Raw genomic sequence first — 21683 nt, forward strand, 5'->3', positions numbered from 1 at the left:
ACAGCTATTGCTACTTTTTTTTGGTAGACAACAACAACAGTTATTATTATTATTATTATTATGTGGTTGGGATTATACAGCAAGAAGCATGACTTGTCATCTCCACAATTTCCTTTTTTGGCCAAAAAAATCCTAATAACTACTTTACTTTTATTTTAACCTTGAAATTCTCAATGCAAAGAGTGAAGATACTATTATATTTGTCTGTTTGGTAAAAATATCCAAATTGAGATAAATTAAATTTATATTTTAAATTCAAATTAAATCCAAAAAATAGCTTCATTTCCCCAACCAAAAAAGAAAAGCATGAAAAAAGTAGCCCCAAAAAAACTGAATAACTTGCGTTTGAAGTTAAGTGACTTCCAAAGATATGCTTTGGAGGATGTCATTACAATTAGAAAGCTCGACCTCTTTGGTTTTGAGTCATCCTTCTCCTCTCCTTCACAGGAAGCATGAAGCAAGTGCTGAGTATGTCTAACTAAGGAGCCCACTCATCTTGATCATCAAGTAGAAACAACAAAATCATTTGAGTCTTCAAGGCTACACTCTAATGTAATTTTAACACACGACAAACTTACAAACTGATTTTTAGACATGCCAACAAGCCACTGCCATTGACAAAATACGCACTTTCTCTTTCTAATTCTTTTTTAGTTTATGCTTCCTTATTTTTTTTATTTGTACGCATTGCTCTTCGGTTGGCGGCAACGGTATCCTACTAATTTCATCCAGTAATAAATTGGGAGCCATTCCAGCATTTAACCATCAATTTCCAAGCAAAGCAAGAAGCTGAGTAACCAAAAAGCTTATAGATTAAACGATTAAGGTACGTTTTTGTCCTTAAACTATTCTACAAAAAACTAGTGTTATAAACTATTTCTCATAATAATTTCATCCCTAAAATAATTAAAAGATAACATATTTGTCATTTAATTTTAAATACTTCAAAATCGATTGTTAAAAACGCTAATTAGAACTTAAGTTTGATCAGAAAGTACTACTTATTATACTATGTAAATCTAATTTAAGATGCATTTTTACTCCTAAATTATTTTTCGAGGAGCACTCAATATCCTAAACTATTTGTGTCATAGCAATTTCACCTCCAAAATAATTAAAATGTAGCAAAAATGCATCTTAATTTGGATTTACTTGCTATGATAGGTGACATTTTCAATCAAGCTAAAGTCTCAATCAACATTTTTAACAATTAACGTTAGGATATTTAAGGTTTGGAACAAATATGCTATGTTTTAATTACTTTAGGAACAAAAGTGCTACAACCAATAATTTAGGACATTAGATACTCTTCAAAGAATAGTTATGTGATAAAAATGCACCTTAACCCTAGATTAAAGCTCTTGATGATTAAAATCTTCCTAATATCAGAAATTCAAACAATAGACTTTCTTTACATATATATATATATATATATAACAACAGAATTTCTAATTACAAACATAAACGTATACAAATAGTTCTTTACTTTTCTCCTAGACCAATATTGATATGAGCTAATGTTTCCCTTTAGCAAAATTCTACTTACAGGTTGAGTAATGCAGCGAGCAGAGAGAATATATGTATCTAGATTTACAGTAGTAGTATATCAGCATTTATAGCAGCTGTAGGTCCACATTAAATCCTATTGCATCCTGACACCTTGGACTCGGACCATTCGCCACCAAGCAGCATCTAACTGTATCATAAATTAAGAATAAAATATAATACTTTGGAAATGAAATTAGAGGTATTCATAAACCACATCAAATAAAATGCGTGTGCTTTTCTCTTGTATTTCCCTTGTGACTTTGTCTGCTTGTACAGTTTTTCTATTTGATTGAATAAATATTCCCATTTGCACCGGGGGAAAAAAGTGTGTGCGCAGTGCAAGGATTGAATCTTGGTTTGTGGCATTGGCTCTAAAAAAGAAGGCCGGGTTGTGGCTGATCATTGGATAAGACCAGCATCTCCCTGAACCAGGTAAGAAGGAAAACGTAATACCACTTCCATTGATTGTAAAAGCAGTTTTTCCCTTTCATTATTAATTATATAATGCAATCCAGACATCCAATATCAACGATTGTGCAGAACACAGCTTAACTGACATAGATTAGCTTAGTAACTATTAGTGGAAATATTACAATTAAGATGAACTACTTAAAAGTCAGAACAGTCAGAAAGCCACATTGTTTTAAGATACTAACCATTTGAACTTTTGAGCTGTTGTGCATTTTGAATAGTATCAATGTGAGCAGCGTTAAACATTTTGTAGAGATGTGATCGGTATTCCGCGTTTCAGAAGAGACTTGTAAGCTGGACTTCTTGACCATTCATCAATTTCCCGAGCACGTAGTACAGGCACAGGATGAGAAAGCTGCCTTGTTTGAGCATTCCTGATAAATGAGAGGAAAAGAGAGTTCACACATAAGCTTCCAAATGAAAAAGTTGACAGCCCGACCACTAAGAAAGTTGTGACGAACCTTAGATACCACCCAACGGGGCTGGAAGAAGCTTTATCATAAGAGCGTGCTTGCTCCAAGAACGCATCCACATTTAGTTGATCAGCCATAGACGGGCATCCTCCAGCTAATTTCATCAGAACAGAGATGACAATCTCTTGTAGGGTTGGGAAATGGAAACTTTATCAATATAGAATACAGAAATTGTCCAATTGCATTTACTTTGAATCTCAACATCTGTATACCTTAGGGTCTTGAGCAACAAGAAGAGCTGCACGATCACAGGTCAACTCAGCTGCTCGAAGCCAGCGGAATAACTGCTCTTCCAGAGTCCGAGCTATTAAGCCACCTATGCCTACAATAAATTAAACCAGTTGTGAGAGAATATTGTAGCAGAATTGAATAGATCCAGCAACCAAAGACAGTTTGCTCTCACCAGTCAAACTGAGAGTTATCAATGCTAGATATAAATATATTCTTGAAGAACTACAAAGGAGGTAAATATGGTATCATAATCACAGACAATGCTCCTGGCTTATCATAATCCATCGATTGTAATATTAACATGGGTTCGATCCTCATGTTAGTCAATAGAGAGCCAGATAGACAATGTTTCTCCAACCATGATTATCTAACATAACTAACTGCTCAAATAAAATTTATCTTGGGCGGAGCAACTCTCGAGTGTTAGTTCTACAATCCAAAATCATTTATGCATTTCACTTATACTGGTGTTACATACCATGAACCAAAAGATACACAAGACAAATCATAGTATATATGCGCACAAACACGAAAAAGGAAAAAGAAAAAAAATAAAGCTCCATGCCTACCAGGTACGGTATAGGCTCCAAGGGTTAGAATGTTCGCATATGTTAGCCACACACCATGATCACATTTTAGGTGGCCTAGCTCATGAGCCAAAACAGCCTGTTAAAGCAAACTGATAAAAGATTAATAATGATAAATTCCCCAAAAAAAGGGGCAAGACATCAAAATTGTTGACTCGTTTAAATCAAATTGATAGGTTGTATTGGAAAGAAATAATATATATATATATCATGAATAGAAGTCAACGTGTGTATCTAATACCCATGCACCTCAAAGTCAACCACTTAAATGCTATCACTTATAGACCATGCAGAATAGATGAGAAATATGAGGCGTAAGAGTGAAACTATTTGCAGGTTGGTTCACAAAACTGATAATGAAAAACAACAAAGAAATAAATAAGAACCTGAAACTCTTCTTTAGTTAGCAGCTCCACAAGGCTAGTATGAACAACAACAAATGGCCGTTTACCACTTATAGCTAGTGTATATGCATTAGGCACAGGACTCTGCCGGACATACAGATCAGGAGCATCAACATTTAATATTTCTGCAGCTTCCACCATTAACTGGTGAAGACCAGGAAGCTGATACAGCAAGGAAAAAAGGAGTCCAATTACTTCTCTGAAGTTGATAATAGATGACAGTAACTCAGTGATCACAATGGAACTACATGTCAATCCAAGTTACAGATGGGAGAACTCAACTTCACAAATTTGGTTGAATTTCATACTGGAACAACTGAAGAGAGTATGGATTTGAGTTAAATTTCGCCATGAAATCAAACTTAGCAGAAGTAGCAGAAGCAGCAGATCTCATGTGCCGATATTCGTCTTAGATATTTAATAAGAAGAAGCATTGATAAGATTCTATTTAGAGAGACATGTCTAATTTAAAGAACAATTACACAGAAGAGCATGCATAGGTTTTTTTTTTTTTTTTTCTTTTTTGGTTCATAACAAGCATATACATGTAGATATGCAAATTTCAATATGTATACCTGCACATTAGAACTATGAATGCTTATTGGTCCTTTGCATTTACCAGAAGAGGAATATAACAATTAGCATTTAAATGACAGGCGTGGACAATGAGTCACAGGCATATGCATGAATCAAATATACTTGTCAACATAAAATATTCCCAGGTAGTCCTCAATGAGAATTTTGTTGACAGGTGTCATGGATACCTGGCTCTCAGAAACAAGAACAGATGTCCCTATATTCTCAAGAAGCATGATCTGCTCTGCTACTGTTCCTGCAGTTCGTATTGGAGGAACTATATCATGAGTAATCTAACCAGTTTACGGTTAAAGGTCACCCATATGTAGCCGTGAACAAAATCGTAAAAAACAACTGAAACAATAACTTCGTATATGAAAATATGTAAGTGGCATAAATTCATAATTAGCACACCACGGGCATCATTTTGTATCTTATATGACCAGTTGGAGACCATTAAATATGTCAAATGATATGAAAGCCACTATTAATAGTTGAAAACTTTCCACACATGACGAGAGTCCTTGTGTGCGGTCACAGGCCAATAATTCACCCAAGCCCTTGTAATCCGTTAATAATGGCTCTGGATGAAGTAGAAATATTATCAATAAGAGGATCGAAGATGCAGAGGTGGTTGTTTCTTCTAACAAGAATAAATTTCCCTCCAGATGTTATCATTTGATTCCACGCTCTATTAAGGAAACCGAGGATAATTTTAAGGAAAGACCTGAAAAATTTCCACTTTTGATTGTCACAGAATAAGAGAACTTCAAAATTAAAAAAATAAAAAATAAAAAAATGTTGAGATCCGTTTGACTATCTGTTACTACTATAGTAACGAGAGAGCATCTTGTAATTCTCGGACGCATCTTGACAAGCTCAAGCTTTCAAGTACGCAGCAATATAAAACAGTCTAGCGGTGAAACGAAGTAGCGAACTAAGATATGGCGTCTTTGTATTACCAAGAAGAGCCTTTCCCAGTTCGTTCAATCCTGGTATTGCTCTCAGTATCACCGTGTTCTGGAGAATTTCAAATAAAAATCAAACCACAAAGTATCAGTTTCAGCTCTTGGAACAAACAATTCCGGAAGAAACAACAGCTTTGAAATTTAAAAAAAAAAAAAAAGCACTTCAAAATTCAACTTTCTGAAAAGGTGGGGGGTCACTCTTTCAACGACCAGAAAACCAATAACCGGGAACGGTCCCCGTAAATACGGAAGATGGTGAAAATTGAAATCATCCACACCTGTTGATCAAGAGGGTGACGAAAATCATCGGCATCCAGGTTTCCGAAGGTAACAGAAGCTGCTCTGCAAACAGTAATTCCAACTCTCCGGCTTCTCTGAGTCTTTCCGAATCTAAGGGTCGAACAAGAATTGAACTTGAATCGATCCGAAGCTAAGAAGCTGAAGGTGAGAGAATTTGGCTTCCGAAAGAAGCAGAAACTGGAAAAAGGCATGGACGCCATTAAAGAAGAAGCAAAGCTGCAGGAGTGCAGGTTAGCGCCAGAATGGTGTTTTCTGCTCTAAAGGCTAAATAGAGCACGAGATATTTGGGTCGTTAGTTTGTTTGCTGTAAACGCAACGAGCTTTGTGGCCAGAACCCGTACCTGTGGTACCCGTCTCCCGCCACTTCTTTTTCCTGTTGACTTCGGCTTGGAATTATACAATACAAGCCCGGGCACGTTGCTCGGAACCAGAACATGCCGCGTCACAACTTATTTTATATTATTTTTTTGGGAGAAACACAAATGAAAAAATTAATTAATTTAAATAAAGTCTCAAATGTCAAAAATTATAAATTTACAAATTTCATTTTCAATTTTACAATTTTATTATAATCACTTTATAATTTATTTTTTAAATTTTAATATAATTAAAAAATAAATAAATTTAACATTTAAAATTTAATTTAAATTAATTGATTTAGAAGGATTTTTTGTTGTTCTCTCTGTTTTTTTTAATAAAATTCACATTTGCTTTTCATTTACAATTACATCAGACTTTTTTGTTTGATTTTTTATTTCCATTACCACTTTTATCTCGAGCTCGAGAAAATCTTGTTGGACCTTATTTCAAGCAAGAGACGACAAGATCAATCATCGAGGATTATATTAATCAGTATTAAACATTTGTATTGTTGGCAACAAACAGAAAAAAAAAAGAAGATATAACCAATCGTTTTGATGAGCATAAGATAGTTCAGGAAGTCAACAACAACAACAACAACAACAAGTCTTTATCCTACTAAGTAGGATCGACTACACAGATTATAAGACGCCATTATACTCTATCATTTATCAAGCTTTTTAAAAATATTATTAATTAAAAAATCGCGTTCAATAACTTTTAAGAATTTTCTCTTAGGCCTTCCTCTTTCCCTTTTAATCGAACTCAAAGTTATATATTTCACTCTTTTCACTGGTGCCTCCCTTAGTCTTCTTTGTACATGTCCAAACCATCTCAACCGATTTTCTACCAAAAAGTCAATAAAAGTTTATTTTGTTTCTTGCGTTTTTTTGATGGTTGTACATACATAAAAGATAAAGGCTTTATCGGGATAATTGCCCCACAAAAGCTACAATACAAAGCATCTTCAGGGCCGGTCACTCACTATAATATCCAGAAGGGTTTCTCAACACCCTACCGTAACTCACCTGAGATGATACGATATTCTGACTAATTTCCAAGCTTACGCTTCAAGGAAAATCTGCCAAAAGCACACATCAAGCGCACCAAAAGTCCAAAACCTATGTTCTAAATTATATTATTTCATAACCCCTCGTGGGCCTAAGCTGCTGGGCCCGCTTGTTCACATAGGTCCAACAGATCCAGGGTCTGCAAAATTAAACCACGCACACCATACCACCCACCAAAATAGGGTGAGGAAGAGAGAAACCAACAATAAGATAATAATTGTGCAAAATAGTTTCTTATGATGAGAACAAGGAAAATCCATGCTTCTGGAACTGACAGCTCAAGACGAAACTTGGGACCATCATAATGATGTAAAACAGGCCTGAATGAATCTTCTTCCAACGCCTTGCAGAGTTTCCTCACACGAATCCTTACCTATATATCAACACAAAGAACAAAGTCAACTATCTATTAAACATCTTAAACTAATCCATTCCAACGGCCTAGATTCTACCTGAGCAGGAAATCTTGACTCGCCTTTGTATTTTTTATCCTCCCATGCAGTAGGATCAATGTTAGAGCCTCCAAAACTTGCTGCCTGCGAAGAAGTCTTTTCAAAGTAAGTGAATAAACTAAATATCTATTTGTTTGTCATCACCTTTCTACCCCTTCCATTTCATATTTATTTATGGCACTGAATAGAGAGGCTATGATAATTTCTGCAAAGCATGAAGCATAATTTAATAATACAAGCCACCACAAACATTAAATATAACACAATTCAATATAACTCCAATTAAAGATAACCACATCAAAAAGACCGTGCAACTGATGAGCAGTATAGTTATACAGAAAGAGAGGCAGCCCTGGTGTAATTGCTCGAACAGAATCGCGATACCTCAAAGGCAAACCTATCGACTAATCATGTCAGTCCTGAAGATATACTTTTTTGTAATCCTCAAAATAGAAAGTAGGCCACATTTAATCAGCACAAAGTATGATATGCTATCCATTCCAGATTAAGTTTTACAATGATTGTGTTAAATAATTACAATCTTAAAACACAAAAAATTTCACCAACCAAGCTCTCATCAATTTTCTTTAGTGCACCGCACACTATTTCCTCCTTGATCTCCAGAAAATACATTGCCCCTTGGTGCAGAGATTGAGATCTAAGAACTGTGGTAAAGTACCCATGCCTTGTACTACGAGACCATAATCAATGGCTTAACGTGTCAACCCTCTTAAAGCAGTAAATACATCCGTTATGTAACCAAAAATAACAAAGGTAAAGAGAAACAACATTCTCATAAACAAGAGGCCATGTCAATCTACAAACTATATCACCTTGATCACTACAAGTTATCGGTAGTGATTGAGTAAAATACACTTACCAAATAGCTGACTCTTCAAATCATCCTGCATCATGTCATTGTTACAGACAAAGATATATCCACCAAGAACCACATTCCGTGACAGTGTTTCTGATGCAGGCAATGTCTTAAACCTTTTGTCAGTTGCATTTGAGTTGACACTATCATTGGTGTTATTGTTAGATTCTTTGTTCAGAACATTGCTACTATACTTGTCACTATTCATATTTCCCACCAAGCTTGCAGTGCTTCTCTGATGCACTGCATTCATATTGTAAATACCTCCATTTCTGAGAGAGCTTTTGCTCACTTTAAGAGTGTCAAATTTGTTATCTTCCTGATATCCAAGTTTATCCCTTGACCTTGTTTCAATTGGACCCTTTGAAAGATCAAGGTTATTCAGATGCTCTCCCTTTAACCTTGTCTGCTCAGCCAATTTAGAAGCAGCCAACAGCCATTCGTGATCCTCCGATGCCTTTGAGTGTCCACAAAGCTCATCTCATTGGCATAAATAAGGTTATCCATTTTTTGAAAACCCACTTAAATTTAAAAGCAGTTCAGAAGTTGTTGAATAAATAAGATCAGCATAAACATAGCAAGTGTCAGTATAAAGAAAATTATTATGGAAAATTGAAAGCAAAGGCATCTTTCTGTTTTTTTTTCTAAATAGGGGGATGGGTAGGGATTGTTGAAGTCAGCAAAAATATTATGGCATAATAAATCAGCAAGTAAAGAATACCAACCTAATACACCAGACAGGAATAACATTTGATGTTTAAATGCCTGGACAAGTGGCATGGAACATTTTGAGATGGGAGATGCGTTGACACACTTACAATCGTTCAATAAAGCATGAATTCACTAATATTCATACAGCACACTTGCAACAATTCCAATTTTAGAGGTAAATTACTGTAATACTGAGGACAAGCAACTACAATCCAATTCATGTATTTAAACTTAGAAAACTTTAAAGTAAGTGAAAAGAAAATAACATTAAGAACTGAAACAGGATTAGCAAACTTTGATTTTCAAGAATTATTATCAATTTTCAAGAAGCTGCGGTCACTGCGTCATTACACATATACGGACTTGAGGTAAAAATCATTCCCGGCAATTACATGGCTTTCGTTCCGCATCTAACGTCATGAAACAATGCAACTATTGGCCATGGTAAACCGACCATAGGTCCCATTTGCATTTTTGGTATTCGATTGGGAAGATTGAAAAGTGAGGTTCAATAATCCACGCAGAATGCAAAACCACAATAAAGGGGAAAAAATCGATTTTTCGAAGCTCAGATTTTATTTCATTTTCCCAGAAACCACGGAACACTAAAACTAAGAAAAATAATGGAGCAAAACAAAAGATATCAGCATCCAACTCTAAAACGAGCATCGTCTCTTCCATGCTAAACCTCAATTAAACCAATTATGTAAAGAATCCTAATTCATGAACTCCGTCAAGATGAACAGGAAGTATGAAGTCGCCCTATAGAACAAAGTCTACGATAATGTAAAGGGAAATTAACTTACTCGACTCAGAAAATAGGCTGGGCAAAAATCCAATTATAGAGTTGATCACAAAAATAAGGCCAACAATTTTGGGAAATTTCAAGAACAATGCTACAACTCCCTAGATTTAGGGATTCAATACTCATAAGAGAAGATGAACAGGGTTGGAGATTAGCCGTTGCCTGCCTGGCTTTGAACCCGAAGGACACGAGAAAGACAGCGCGTTCAGTTTCGAGTAGCTGCAAGTCCATCGTTCCTATAGTTTTATATTCTAGAAATGCCCATAAAATCATGACTGAATTACCACAATTACCACCCATGTTTAGATGTTTTTCCCCCTCATTTTGGACCACTGGGTTGACCCTTGTGTGCCGCACTGAACGTTTGTTACAATGAAATTGTTACTTTTATTTGCAAACGTATGCTGTGCGGGAGTAATTGAGGAAAAATGACAGTCAAATTTTTTAAATTATATAAATGATAACTTAATTTTTTAAAATATTATAATTGAACTAAAATTTTTAAATATTTTTATATTAATAAATTTTAAATTAAAAAGATTATTTTACTCTTATTGATAAATTATAATTTTTTCTTTAATTTTTATAATTTTCTAAATAAAATTTGATATTTTTTTAAATAAAAGTGGTAATTGGAGTTTATTATTTTAAGAATTTATTTTTTAATAATAAAAATTATAGTTGATAAATTATAATTTTTTGTTCTGTTCTTGCAATTTACAGAATAAAAATTATTATTTTTTAAACAAAAGTTATAATTAGGACTTGTTTTTAATAATAAAAATTATATTTAACAAGTTATGATTTATCATTTAACTTTTAAAATTCACAAAATAAAATTTATTGTTTTTAGAGCAAAAGTTGTGATTAGTACTTATTGTTTTTAATAAAGGTAAAATGATATTTTTATTTTAAATTTTATTGACGTAGAAGCCCTTAAGAATTTTAGTAGAATAATAAAATTTTGAAATATCATATTATTATTTATATAATTTAGAAGACCTTGTTGTCATTTTCCTAGCAATTAATCTCCTTAGAAGTGGAAGTGATCCTCATTGGCATAGTGACTTCATGAAATTAGATCAATGTTATATAGGGCTTGGTGTATGTCCTTAGATTTTATGTACAGGAAAACCAATTTTTGTGATCATTATTTGGCTATGAATTTATCTCATAGGTTTGGTGATTTCCACATTTTTAACCAACAATTAGTTTTTTATCAAAAAGTGGTGAATGATGAGAAGTTATTGAATTTTTTATTTTGTAATAAACTCTTCTTGAGTTATGCGTCACTTTTTCATCCCAAAAATTTGCAAACATATGGTCAAAAGAAGCCTGTTTACTACGGTCAAATTTGTGAATGAGTAAATTTTTTCCCCAAAAAAATAATTTAGATAAAGTAATTTTAATAGTAAAATGTGAGATGGCATTTAATTTGTTAATTTTATTTATAAAATATTAATTTCTTAAAAAAAACATCATTTGTACTTTTGGAAAACTGTAAATTTCTTTACTTCTATATGAGAATCAAGTCAAACAAACAGAAAGTGGTTATTCAGTTGGTCTAAAAAAAATAAATTATATTATGTTATCTTAATATCAATGTATTATGTTTAGGTTCCCTAGTTGGAGACCGGGAAAAAAGTAACAGAATCGGTTGTGCTGAGATATTTTGTGCTATTGACTAAGGTTGAAAACTTTGTTAGGAAGAGATTGCTTTCCATTTTTGAGCCAAACGGGGAGCAAACACAGCAATATATTTCAAGGTAAGGAATGAACAACCACCATACGAGAATAGAATAATCCAGACATATCCTAGTTGTAAATCACGCATGACTGATTTTTTACTCCTTTGAATTCGCTGACCTAATCTTATAAAGAGATGTACTTATTTGGTCTGTTCTTCACAAAGGTTGTAAACTCTGGTGTCGCATTCAGAAGAAGACAGAGAAAGAAAAGGCAAGTAATTAAATTATGGCAACTACAAAAGTTCATCATCTTCATAAATCCACAAAGACCCCAACTGCGACTCTGTGCTATGAAGTATCAACAAGTAATGCCAATAGAATATGGAAAAATGGTGCCGTCCTTGAAGATCAGGGCCAACTCTTGTGTTTGCAAGTCGCCTACACCGTCTTCACTTCTAATCTTTTCTACTGCATCCTCAAACCCCTTCGTCTGCCTCGCATTGTTGCAGAGATTCTCGTAAGTACATGTGCATTAATTATTAATTTCATGCATTGAAAGAGTAGTTTTCTCATTTATAATTCATTTCTTTATATAGGCTGGTTTCACTTTAAGTCCTCTTTGTTTGGGACATACCGTAATAGGGAAGACGCTTTTAAATCCAATCGGAGTCCTCAATATCGAAACCTACGCAAATGTTGGGCTCATGTGCTATGTCCTTCTTAGCGGTTTGGAAATGAACTTAGATACCTTTCTACGAATCCGAAAGAAGGCCATAAGCATCGCCATTGCTGGGATTATCGTTCCAGCGGCGATTGGAGCGGGCCTTTTTGCTATGTTACGGCAATTTTATGAAAAATCTGCTGTAGAATCGCATTTCCGTGAGGATGAAAAGTATGTCATTGAAGCTTATTTATTCTGGAGTTTGGCTCTGATCGTCACAGGTTTTCCAGTCCTTGCTCGAATGCTCACTGACCTCAAGCTCCTCAATACCAAGCTAGGCAAAATCACTTTAACTACAGCCATGATTAGCGACACCTGTGGCTGGTTTCTGTTTGTAATATTGATTCCATTTTCCAGTAACGGTGGAAAACCAGTATTGTCGGTGCTAAGCACTTTATTGTTCATCCTTGTCTGCATCTTTGTCGTACGTCCTATCATTAACCGATACATCAATTACAAAACCGACACGGATACATGGGAGACTTCTCAGCTAGCCGGTGTACTGTTGTTGGGCGTAATCGTTTGTTCCTATATTACAGATGCATTTGGCACACACGCCATCGTTGGAGCTTTTGTGTATGGGCTTATTTTACCTAATGGGAAGTTTGCTGATCTGGTGATGGCAAAAGTAGATGATTGTGCTTCTGGGATTATATCGTCGCTTTTCTTCTTCCGTATTGGCTTAACAGTTAACTTGCTGATGGTTGCACCACAAAAATATTGGCCGTTGATGGCTCTGGTTATCGTCTTGCTATTCGTCCCTAAAGTCCTGAGCACCTTGTTAGCTACCTTTTTCTTCAATGCATCCGCTCGAGATGGTGTGGGTATTGGGCTACTTCTCAACACCAAAGGCGTCTTGGCAGTGATAATTCTGAACATAGCCTGGGATAGAAAGGTGTGTTTTTTAAAACTCTTGCTTGATATATTATTCACACAGTGGGTGTGGCAACTTTAACTAATAAGCTCACATGAATCTTGCAGATTTTATCCGTGGTATATTTCACAATTATGCTGTCTGCGGCCTTTCTAATGACTATCTTGGCGCCAATTTTCATTAGCGTCATGTACAACCCAAGAAAGCGCTTTGAGATGTACAAGTTAAGGACTGTCCAGAAGCTAAGGCCTGAGACAGAACTTCGAATCCTTGCTTGTGTCCATAATGTTCGCCAAGCTGCGAGCATGGTTAGCGTCTTAAGAAACTGTAATGCCACCAGAATTTCTCCTATGCAAGTGTTTGGAGTTCGTCTGGTTGAATTTAAGGGCCGCGCCGCCACCCTTTTTGCCACCCATATAGAGCAACCTTCCCACGTCGGATCACCAAGCATGGCCATGTCATCATTGACCGAGTCAGAGAGCATCGCCAGTGCCTTCAACGTTCTAGCAGAGTTGAACCACGCTGTCAGAGTTGATACCACCGATGCTATGTCGGTGTATGAAACTATTCACGAGGATATATATAGCTTGGCCCAGCAAAAACTTACGTCCTTAGTTCTCCTCCCTTTTCACAAGCAAGCAGATGTAGAAGGCGGTCTGGAGACAACAAAAGCTGTTTACAAAGACATTAACATGAATGTTTTGCGAAATCCTCCTTGTTCTGTGGCAACCTTCCTTGATCGTGGTATTGGGTCATCATCCAGAGTCAACATGAGCATTCTAACGCTCTTCGTCGGTGGCCCTGACGATCGTGAAGCCTTGGCTGTTACATGGAGAATGGCCGGGCAACCAGGGATGCAGCTCTCGGTGGTGCGGATTGTTCTGTATGGTGAGGCTACAGATGTATCACTCAAAGACGAAGCTCAGTGGCTATCTTCTGATATAATGGACGAGGAGAAACAAAAGTTGTTAGATGACGAGTATTTAAATTCATTCAGACTCAAGATGGTTCATAATAATGATTTCATTGCATACTCGGAGGAGGAAGTGGGCAGTGGCGAGGAACTAACTTCACTCATGCATGAATTTGCCAAAGATGACTATGACCTGATCATCATTGGACGAGGGAATAATAGGAATTCAGTGGTCTTTTCAAATTTCTTGGAATGGTGCGACAACCCAGAACTCGGAATAATAGGGGACATAGTGGCGTCAAGCAATTTTGGTTCCCAGTCTTCACTGCTTGTTGTACAGCAATATGAGTCTATAGCAATTGAGAGCACTCGATGGCCCAGACAATTGCCCACAAATAGCGATGGCTCTTAGGCCCTTGTTCTGTAACACTTTTTAACATGAACTGTGCTTGCTGGTGATTCGTTAGTGACGAGTTGTTTATTATACAGTTTCAAACTAGATTCTTGCTCTCTCCTGAGGTTTTAATATTTGCCAAGTTTAAACTTTCTAAATCAACTCAATCATGACTCAAATGGGTTCAAATCAAAATTTGAAACAATTGTAGAAACATAGGATACCATTAAAAGAACTTAAAACAATTGAAAATAATTGAAACAGGAAAAATGAGGGACACACCACGGCTCCAGGTATAGAAAATAAAGCATGCTTATACAATAATTTCAGGGTCCAAAATACAACAACTCAGTCATCAAATCACATAGTGTAAGTGTAAATCAAGATATGACCTTAGTTGGCAATCATCATCATAATTACACATAAATCAAAATAAGAATATAGGCTTTATAGTATGAATATAAAAATTCCTAAGCCTTGATGGCTTTTCTTTCATTCATACTGGAGCTAAAGTTCATAAAATATTAAGAGAGAGGGGATGAAAATAATTATTTAATAACCAAGGTACATATATATTATGGAAATGCATGTTAATTGATATTAAAAGACACAATTCACAACTCAACTATATACAACTCCTATCATAATGTTGCAAGAAATCATAACTCTCTTGATCTTATTAGCATGCTCAATGTCACTATATTATCAACCACACAACAACAGCAATATTAAACAATCCAAGCTCATCGCAAATTTAACAACCATGTGACATTATAATGCTATGCATTATAAACACTTCTCTTATATTCTCTTGATACTTTTGATTGAAATCGTGAGCTATTAAATCAAATAAGACTTCACCTGTGTGAATGAACTACCTGAGTTCACCAAATATAAGGAGTAAACTTGGCCAAAGTTCACACCACACTCACTCTTGGACAAACAGGTAAAGATAGCTAGGTTTTAAGTCCTTCAACAAATAATGAAACAAGGGCTAGCCTTCAGATATCAAAAGGTAGTACCACATGGATTACCTACTCTTTTCCTTAAACGAACTCTTGCCAATATGATCATGCAATGAATCATGCTTACACATAAAGCATGTCTAATTTACATTAATATGCCCAGCTAACAATCCAACATATATCATGCCATGAGCATATAAATGTCACCTCATAATTTAAAGGGAAAACATAACATTTGGTCCTTATTATTTTATCGAGTTTTACTTTTAGCCTCTGTAGTTTTCCCCCCAATGATTTCAATCCTTATAAAGACTAAAACAACTAAAAAATGAAAATTATAAGGACTTGAAAAATAAAAATCACCCAATCTTTTTAAAACAAGAATTAAAAGCACTTGTAACAAAAATATAGGAACTAAAAACAAAATCTAATAAAATTTAAAGGATCAAAGATTATTTTTCCCTAATTTGAATTATCATCTCATCATGTATATCCATAAATCATCTCATCGTACTCACACTTGCATATATCTTGATCTCAAGAAACACTAATATGTATGGGATTTTTATCAAGCATTAACATCTCAAATATGATTTCCACCATCATGGAATCACATAGAATTAGTAACTCATGTTATCTTTCCCTATATCAAAATCATATTCATTCAATCATTTGAATCACAAATTAAAATAATTACTCTTCCACATTTTCTCACTTCCCAACCATGTGTCACATAACAATCATCATACCACTTAACTCTCATGTTAAAAATACATTTATTTAGAATTACAAATTAATTAACACACAAATGCACAGAATAAATTTCCTTTAGTTACCTCAAACTTTTAAGTAGTCAAAGGTCTACCTCTTAAATAAATACTCCCAAAGCTTCATCTCAAGTTAAGTTGATGTAGGGATAATTAACCTACAATTAATCATATTCACAATCATTAATATCACCATTTATACTAATTTAGCTTTCTATTTCAGCACTTTAAATACTCAAAGTCCTTATCTCTTACATTTAAGCTTACCCATTAAGATTATTAACTCCCTTTAGCTGATCATTAATAGCATTCAAACCTTCCCAACCACCTCATTAATGTCATTTTTGGGACATAATTGCTCCTCAACCACCAAAAAAGCATACAACCATAAATCATAAGTTTAAATAACTTAAACATTTTCCATTAACTTTATTTAAATCAGTGGGTTCAGACTCATAGCCCATAAGCTAGAAAATCAACTCCTAACAGTAAACCCTAACTCAAAAACTCTTAAGAGAGAAAGAGGAAGATTAAAGCTTGGGAGCTTAATAGGAAGGATTAGAAGTTTTGAATAACTCATAAATGGAGTTCGAGTTATGCCCTAGTAGAGCTCTTGGTTCATTTCATCTCCTTCTTGCTCTAATTCTTTCTTTCTAATTTTGAACTTTCTCATTCTCATTTATTAGAATTTCAAGCCACGCACTGCGGTGTAGCATGTGATACAAAGAGCTCTTCCCATGTTTTTGTCCAACAATTGCTGTAACATCTAGCATGAAGCTACACTTCTTTGTTTTTCTCCCTTTCTTAGATATGAATGACGCAACTTCTCTTTGAATTCGATCCTAGGATTGCAACTACAACCTAACAAACTCATTAACCCTTTCTGACCACACACTACCTTAATTTAGGGGTGTTGGGGATGGAAGATGAAACTTGTAGTGGACTCGTGGTGCCCATGAAATGTAGATGATGAAGAAAATGAAGAAAGGCAAAGAAGAAGCAGGGAAAAAGAAGAGAAAATCATGGATGAGTGAAGGGCATTTTTGGTCATTTCAAGGTATTGAAAAGTCAAGATACTAGGTTAAGAGTTAATGGTTCAACAAGAAGTCAAATCAAAGTCAAACCAATCATAACAAAATAAAATAATTTAAATAAAAACACATTAATTCTCAATACATTTATCTATACCAAGGCTTAATATCTCATACAATATACAATAATAATCATAGTTTAAAACTAATACACAAGACTTGATTCTAACAATAATAAAACATAACATTCCAAATATTCATTCTTACAATCCTTCAATCATTAAACATTATAAAAACTAATAATCATTAGCACCAAAATTTTCATCAACTTCATAGTTTATGCTACCTAAAATAATAAGATCTATTCCAAAATAAGAAATATTATAACAATAAAAAATAAAAAATAATTCATTTATGAATGAAACCGTGCAAATGGGTTTTTGAAATATGATATGTTAATAATATATAATATTAACTTTTTTGCTTATAATAAGTATTTGTTTTAGATTTTAGGATTTTAGGCTGGAGCTACTGACTGTTTCACCTATGCATCACCAACTAATGATTCATGTATATCCATTAGTTGTCCTCGTTTATCCACCCACTCTCACATGTATCTTTTAGTTCTTAAGTTGCCCATCTCATTTTTTTCTTGGATATTTTTAGTTTATTTATCATTTTAGAAGTAAAAGTGTGACATCTCATGTTGACTAATGTAACCTCCCTGAGGTTAAATTACACTTAGCTCTAAATTATGGTAATCCAAAGTTTAACTCACAAGAATTACCAAATTGTAGGGTTTCTAAATGAATTTCTCAAAATCTATTTCAAGGAATCTCAATTTTTAAACATTCAAATCTCAAACATATTTTAAGGACTCCAAATCAAGGTTTTGAAAACAAAGTGAAAACTTAGAAATCAATTGGGACCTAAATAAGGATTTTTAAAACTCAAAACAGATTTTTACACTAATTTTAACATGTGCACCACGGCTTACAGTTCGTGCGCCGCGACGTGTCTTCTCTGTGCCATGCGCCATGGCACATTGTATGAAATTTGACAGATCAGTGCTGTCATTTGACAACACAAGGAGCAAACTTTTGACGCGTCCCAAATCTTTGTTTGACGCTCGATTAAGGTGGTTTTAATATCTACATGAAGCTTTCTCCTAGCTCTAGATAATGATACTAGTTTTACACTCAAATTCATTTTCTATCAAAAGCTGGACACTAAAATTCATTTTAACACATTTTCACAAAATTTCCTAATAAGGTGTCCCAACTCAACTACAAGTGTCAATAGCCTACACTAACCATCTAACCACACTTAATGGACTTTTGTGGACTCATGCAACACACCACACACAACCAAAAACACTTGTTTCACAAAATCACCACTCAACCCTAATTTTTATAAAACATAGAGAGGGGGGAAAAATTGCACAAAACCAACCATTTCATTCATATTTCTCAAAAAATACATATGTTCCTACTTGCACAAGTATTTTGGCTTTATCTACGAGTTCATAACAAAAACTCACTAACACAGGGCATAAAATACACTAGTTAAACAAAAAATCATGCAAGTAGTAAACTAATCATGACAATTGTTCATAGTTGGCAAATACATTAACAATTGCACATGTAAACAACTAAAGAGAGACAAAAGAGGATTTACTCCACAAATCCTAAGTCTCTGTGTGTTTTCTCCAACTTGGATCCAATGAGCTAATCCCTGAAAATATTGAGAATTGAGGGGTGAGTACAATCACTCAGTAACCAAGTTTCACTTAACCCTTACAGTTACATATTAATTGTAAATAGATGCAAAAAGGCACATAACACATATATCACATAGTATTGGGCCACGGTTCACAAAATTAATAACTATATGACTGGGCTTGCCACAAAACACTAGATCATATTATTTTCAAAAACATAACTCAATGTTGTAAAAATAACAACCATGCACCCTTAACACGTGCCGAATTATAATACTAACAACCATGTAGCCGCGCTTATATGCATGATCATGTGCCAATCTTATATCTTCCTGTTACTTCCAACACAAAACTGCTGGCTATCACATATCCATGTCCTTCACGGACTAACCCAGCCTTCTACTTGTGAGGAGCTATCGGGCTAGGATTAACTCATTCACTTATGTAATCTGGTTTTCCCCTATACTAACAACCATGGGGTGTCATACCCCTAATCTAGCCTCCTTATGAACTGGTGAAGACTAGTTAGGTTCGAGTCCCTCATAAAACAAGTGGGACAGCCCGAATCAATCATGAAACAAGGGCTACCTCCTGATTTCAACAATCGGTGCTAAGGTTAGTTCCCGATTCCAACAGTTACTGCTAATACCATGTGAATTTTCAATCAAATTACTCCTCTCCCTAGGTGAACTCTCACAAATGATCATGTCATGCACATTTCACATATAATATGCATTTCAACATTCGTTACTCAACACATGACTCTTATAACATGTATACTTCACATTTTAACATATAATTTATCAAAATTCTCCACCTGCAGTAATAAATCATAATTAATTTTATAAAACATCAAGGGTGGTAGAATCAAGGTTTTCTTTCTCAAAACCATTTCATACTCAAGCATTTGCCAATATGCATCATCAAATTAACTCACAAATTATATTTTATAATACAATTAACATTTAACTATAAAAATTAAGTTTTTTTTCGGTTACCTCAAATCTTTGAGAGGTCAAAGGTTTACCCCTCACTATAGCAACTTCCCAAAGCTTCAACAAGCTTGAAAGGTGCCAAGACGAACTTCTTTACAATTAAATCATAAGGATATCATCATCATCATCTAACTCTTCAAGCTTTATCAATATAAAAACTCCTCATACACTATTTTACCAACTTTTACCACTACCCATTCATACCCAATGGGCTCATTAAATTTTATTAATGCATATTATCATTAGTAACCCCTCAAACCATCATTAATGCACATTAACATCTCCTAACTACCTCATAAATACTAATTTTTAGATATTAAATGCTTCTATGGACCAACCACTTTTAAAATTATCAATGTGATATTTCAATACATTAAATCACTCCCATTAGTCTCATTTTAACCAATGGAATCAGACTCATACTCTTATGGATCAAAAATTCATCTCCCAACTCAAACTCTACCATAAATAATCATAAATGAGAGAGAGAGAAGGGAAGAAGGAAGCACTATAATCTTACATTGGGTGTTTGGAAGCTTCAATCTATCCACAATGGAGCCAAATATCATGCCCTAGCAGAGCCAAAACTAAGCTCTTTGTTTTCCTCCTCTCTTCCTCTTCTGTTTTTACGCAGCTCATGAATTAGATTTATTAGATTTTTGGCCGTGCGCCGTGATGCATGTTGCCTTCCGCCATGGCACATGGCATAGAGGAGCCCATTACATTCAAATTGTGTTCATGCATTGCGGTGGACTAACCACATGCTATGGCGTGTGGCACAGAACACAACTCTTCACTTTTTCATCCCCTTTCCTTGTCTGGGTGGCCTGCCATCAATTCAGACCCACTTCTAGGACTGAAATCACAACAGTTATGCTAAGTTGAGCCCCTCTGGCCACACACCTCATTAACTCACTAACTACCCTAGTTAAATTAACAAATTAGGGTTAAAATTTTCTGAATGTTACAACTAGAGTCTAGAGAAACTTTCTCCAAAGCAAAGCAAATCAAGCACGGTAATGCATCTTCTTCATCTTCTTTCTTTCTTCAAACTAGAAGCAATAGACCGTGATGAGCACTTGAATGAGAAAGAAATGGCAATGCAAATGCATAACTGAGAACTCCAAGGGTGAGACAAGGAGGCAAGCATGAAGATTCTGAACTACTAAAGTGAAGGGAAGTAGCAGTAGCGTTACTAGAGGACAGCAACACTAGCATTGCCGGTGAGGTGGTGTTCTTTAAACAAAGTGAACAATGAGGGACAGAGATTTAACAGCAATATTTTTAAGGGACAAAGCAGCGAGAGTCAAAGAGGATTTGGATTTCTAAAATTAAGAGGCTAGGGATCGATTTCAACTCTAAATAGTGAAGACATTTCAAATTTTTTTAAAACTTAACCAACCCAATGAGTTACGTGGATTAAACTTAAGGTAACTGGATTAATTTAATAGTATGTTAGTACTTAAATTGAACTGGATTACTTATCAGTCCACTGATTGAACCATCTGGTTCGATTCAATTTTTCATTTCATGAGTTCTTTACATGGTAGTATGATGAAATGAAATTGGAGAGCACTTTTGGAATTACACTTTTCATATATAATATTGTTCACCAACATTTAAAAGGTTGTGGTTAATGATAAAATGTTAAAATATACAAATTTTATATAAGTTTGAGACAATTGTATAAAATTTTTATTTTAAAATTAACCTTAATTTTTTTGTCACAAAAAATCTCTCTCAATTGTTATTTCCCAATTATTTGACTAATATAAATTATAA

General features: G+C 34.8%; 3 protein-coding genes across 5 annotated transcripts; 1 reads left to right on the forward strand and 2 right to left on the reverse strand.

The window, feature by feature from the left end:
• Nucleotides 1-1432: 1432 nt before the first annotated feature.
• LOC129306695 (plastoglobule-localized metallopeptidase 48, chloroplastic) lies at nucleotides 1433-5895 on the reverse strand. Of its 3 annotated transcripts, none has more exons than XM_054947401.1 (9): nucleotides 5537-5879; nucleotides 5253-5310; nucleotides 4479-4546; nucleotides 3697-3876; nucleotides 3293-3389; nucleotides 2705-2814; nucleotides 2481-2614; nucleotides 2205-2393; nucleotides 1433-1696 (listed from the first exon to the last, which is right to left on the reverse strand). In XM_054947401.1, exons 1-8 carry the CDS (start codon nucleotides 5756-5758, stop codon nucleotides 2258-2260), a joined length of 1005 nt encoding a protein of 334 aa, XP_054803376.1. In that variant the 5' UTR covers nucleotides 5759-5879; the 3' UTR covers nucleotides 1433-1696; nucleotides 2205-2257. The 3 variants fall into 3 exon arrangements, with proteins under 3 accessions (XP_054803376.1, XP_054803378.1, XP_054803379.1); XM_054947403.1 differs by lacking the exon at nucleotides 1433-1696 and adding an exon at nucleotides 1764-1971 and having other exon boundaries at nucleotides 5537-5886; XM_054947404.1 differs by lacking the exon at nucleotides 1433-1696 and having other exon boundaries at nucleotides 2254-2393; nucleotides 2481-2616; nucleotides 5537-5895.
• Nucleotides 5896-6760: 865 nt separating this feature from the next.
• On the reverse strand, nucleotides 6761-8798 carry LOC129307384 (B2 protein-like; the record flags this gene model as incomplete). Its single annotated transcript, XM_054948323.1, has 3 exons — nucleotides 6761-7361; nucleotides 7441-7524; nucleotides 8321-8798. Coding segments are annotated over 2 exons (501 nt in total), but the record flags the coding sequence as incomplete, so codon positions are not given.
• Nucleotides 8799-11807: 3009 nt separating this feature from the next.
• Nucleotides 11808-14441, forward strand: LOC129305558 (cation/H(+) antiporter 15-like). Its single transcript, XM_054945556.1, has 3 exons — nucleotides 11808-12038; nucleotides 12118-13137; nucleotides 13224-14441. The coding sequence occupies exons 1-3, from the start codon at nucleotides 11808-11810 to the stop codon at nucleotides 14439-14441; spliced, it is 2469 nt and encodes an 822-aa protein (XP_054801531.1).
• The last annotated feature ends 7242 nt before the right edge of the window (nucleotides 14442-21683 follow it).

Source organism: Prosopis cineraria, unplaced genomic scaffold (genome assembly GCF_029017545.1).
Source record: "Prosopis cineraria cultivar Desert tree isolate PC_DT_omini unplaced genomic scaffold, ASM2901754v1 PC3, whole genome shotgun sequence".
Taxonomy (NCBI): Eukaryota; Viridiplantae; Streptophyta; class Magnoliopsida; order Fabales; family Fabaceae; genus Prosopis; species Prosopis cineraria.

Bases quoted from the DNA above. Each gene is read 5' to 3' on its own strand.
- LOC129305558 (XM_054945556.1), top strand. From the start codon at position 11,808: ATGGCAACTACAAAAGTTCATCATCTTCATAAATCCACAAAGACCCCA. The intron at 12,039-12,117 runs GTAAGTACATGT...TTCTTTATATAG, and splicing joins GCATTGTTGCAGAGATTCTC to GCTGGTTTCACTTTAAGTCC. The intron at 13,138-13,223 runs GTGTGTTTTTTA...TGAATCTTGCAG, and splicing joins ACATAGCCTGGGATAGAAAG to ATTTTATCCGTGGTATATTT.
- LOC129306695 (XM_054947401.1), bottom strand. From the start codon at position 5,758: ATGGCGTCCATGCCTTTTTCCAGTTTCTGCTTCTTTCGGAAGCCAAAT. The intron at 3,390-3,696 runs GTTCTTATTTAT...TTGCTTTAACAG, and splicing joins TAACTAAAGAAGAGTTTCAG to GCTGTTTTGGCTCATGAGCT. The intron at 2,615-2,704 runs GTATACAGATGT...ACCCTACAAGAG, and splicing joins TTGTTGCTCAAGACCCTAAG to ATTGTCATCTCTGTTCTGAT.